Source organism: Nicotiana tabacum, chromosome 17 (assembly GCF_000715075.1).
Source record: "Nicotiana tabacum cultivar K326 chromosome 17, ASM71507v2, whole genome shotgun sequence".
NCBI lineage: Eukaryota > Viridiplantae > Streptophyta > Magnoliopsida > Solanales > Solanaceae > Nicotiana > Nicotiana tabacum.
In genome coordinates, this window is record NC_134096.1 from 126,623,532 (window position 1) to 126,625,258 (window position 1,727).

The 1,727-nt window shown below is 40.4% G+C and overlaps 1 protein-coding gene across 1 annotated transcript; it reads right to left on the reverse strand.

Annotated features, from left to right (window-relative positions):
- Nucleotides 1-320: 320 nt before the first annotated feature.
- LOC142172101 (secreted RxLR effector protein 161-like) lies at nucleotides 321-692 on the reverse strand. Its single transcript, XM_075235875.1, has one exon. It carries the CDS (start codon nucleotides 690-692, stop codon nucleotides 321-323), a length of 372 nt encoding a protein of 123 aa, XP_075091976.1.
- Nucleotides 693-1,727: the final 1,035 nt, after the last annotated feature.

Sequence of the window (1,727 nt, forward strand, 5' to 3'; positions counted from 1 at the left end):
AGTGCTTTGGTGAAGATATCTGCAATTTGATCTTCTGTGCTGCAAAACGTCATACAAATGAGCCCTTTTCTCAATATTATCTCTGAGGAAGTAATGTCGCACATCAATATGCTTTGTTCTCTTATGTTGAACGAGATTTTTTTCCATGTTGAGAGCACTAGTGTTGTCACATAGTAAGGGCACATAATCAAAAAATACACCAAAATCTTCTAGCTGTTGCTTGATTCACATCGGTTGAGCACAACAAGAGGCAGCTTCCACATACTCAGCTTCAACAGTTGAAAGGGCCACTGAGTTTTGTTTTCTTGTGCCCCATGAGATTAACACGAACCCAGAAAATGTGCAATACCAGAAGTGCTTTTCCTATCCACCAGATAACCAACATAGTCAGCATCAGCACACCCTATTAAGTCAAAGTTATCTCCTGAGGGATAATAGAGAACCAGGTCTTGCGTTCCTTTGAGATACCTCAGAATTCTCTTTGCAGCCTTTAGATGAGACTCCTTTGGATTGGATTGAAGCCTGGCACAGAGTCCCACACTGAAAATAATGTCTGGTCTACTTGCTGTAAGATATAGAAGTGGCCCAATAATGCTTCTATACATAGTCTCGTTTACAGGAGAACCAGGGTTATCCATATCCAGGCGAGTGGGAATGACAATAGGTGTATCAATGATCTTTGAACTCTCCATATCAAATCTCTTCAGAAGCTCTTTGATGTACTTTTACTGATTTATCATTGTGCCCCTAGGAGTTTGCTTGACTTATAGACCCAAGAAGAAATTCAATTCCTACATCATGCTCATTTCAAACTCATTTCCCATGAGTCTTGCAAATTCCTCACACAAAGTGTCATTTGTTGCTCCGAAGATAATGTCATCAACATAGACTTGCACTATGAGCAGGTTCCTCCCCCATTTCTTCAAAAATAGAGTGTTGTCACTTTTCCCTCTTGTAAAGCCATTTTGTAGAAGAAACTTGGACAACCTTTCATACCATGCACGAGGAGCCTGCTTAAGTCCATATAATGCCTTGTCAAGTTTAAACACGTGCTCAGGATGCTCATGACACTCGAAAACAGGCGGTTGTTTGACGAAAACTTCTTCTTTCAGAAAGCCATTCAGAAATGCACTTTTGATATCCATTTGAAACAATTTGAATTCCATATGAGATGCAAAGACAATAAGGATTCTGATGGCCTCCATTCGAGTAATTGGAGCAAAAGTTTCATCATAGTCAATTCCTTCTTCATCTGATTTAGCCATTAGAACAAATATGGAATCATATTCAGCTACTTCACTTTCTACTGCCATCATGGAGTTGTCACCTTGATCATCATCATCTCCAGATTCACTGGAGGAGTCTCCCCATGCAGCAAGAGCTTATTTCATAACATTATCAGCGACATCTTTTCTCTTGAACTTTTTGTCAGGAACCTGGTTCCTTTTGCCTCATTTGTCTGTGTTGTGCTTGTACTGGTCTTGCTTAAGGAGAGGGCAGTTCTTGATGAAGTGTCCGGACTTCCCGCATTTATGAAATAGGTCATACCCTCTTCGCTTGCTTGAACTGCCCCTCTTTGGGATACCTCTATTTATGCGAACCATTTTCTGAAATCTCTTTGTGAGATATGCCATATCAGCATCCTCACCTCCTAAGTCATTATTGTCTATCTTGAGAACCAGGCTCTTCTCTCTTTTGGGCTCTGTTCTCTCATTTTCTTTCTTCTT

What these genes read in the sequence shown, in the direction of transcription:
- LOC142172101 (XM_075235875.1), bottom strand. Translation starts at nt 692, where the DNA reads ATGGAGAGTTCAAAGATCATTGATACACCTATTGTCATTCCCACTCGC.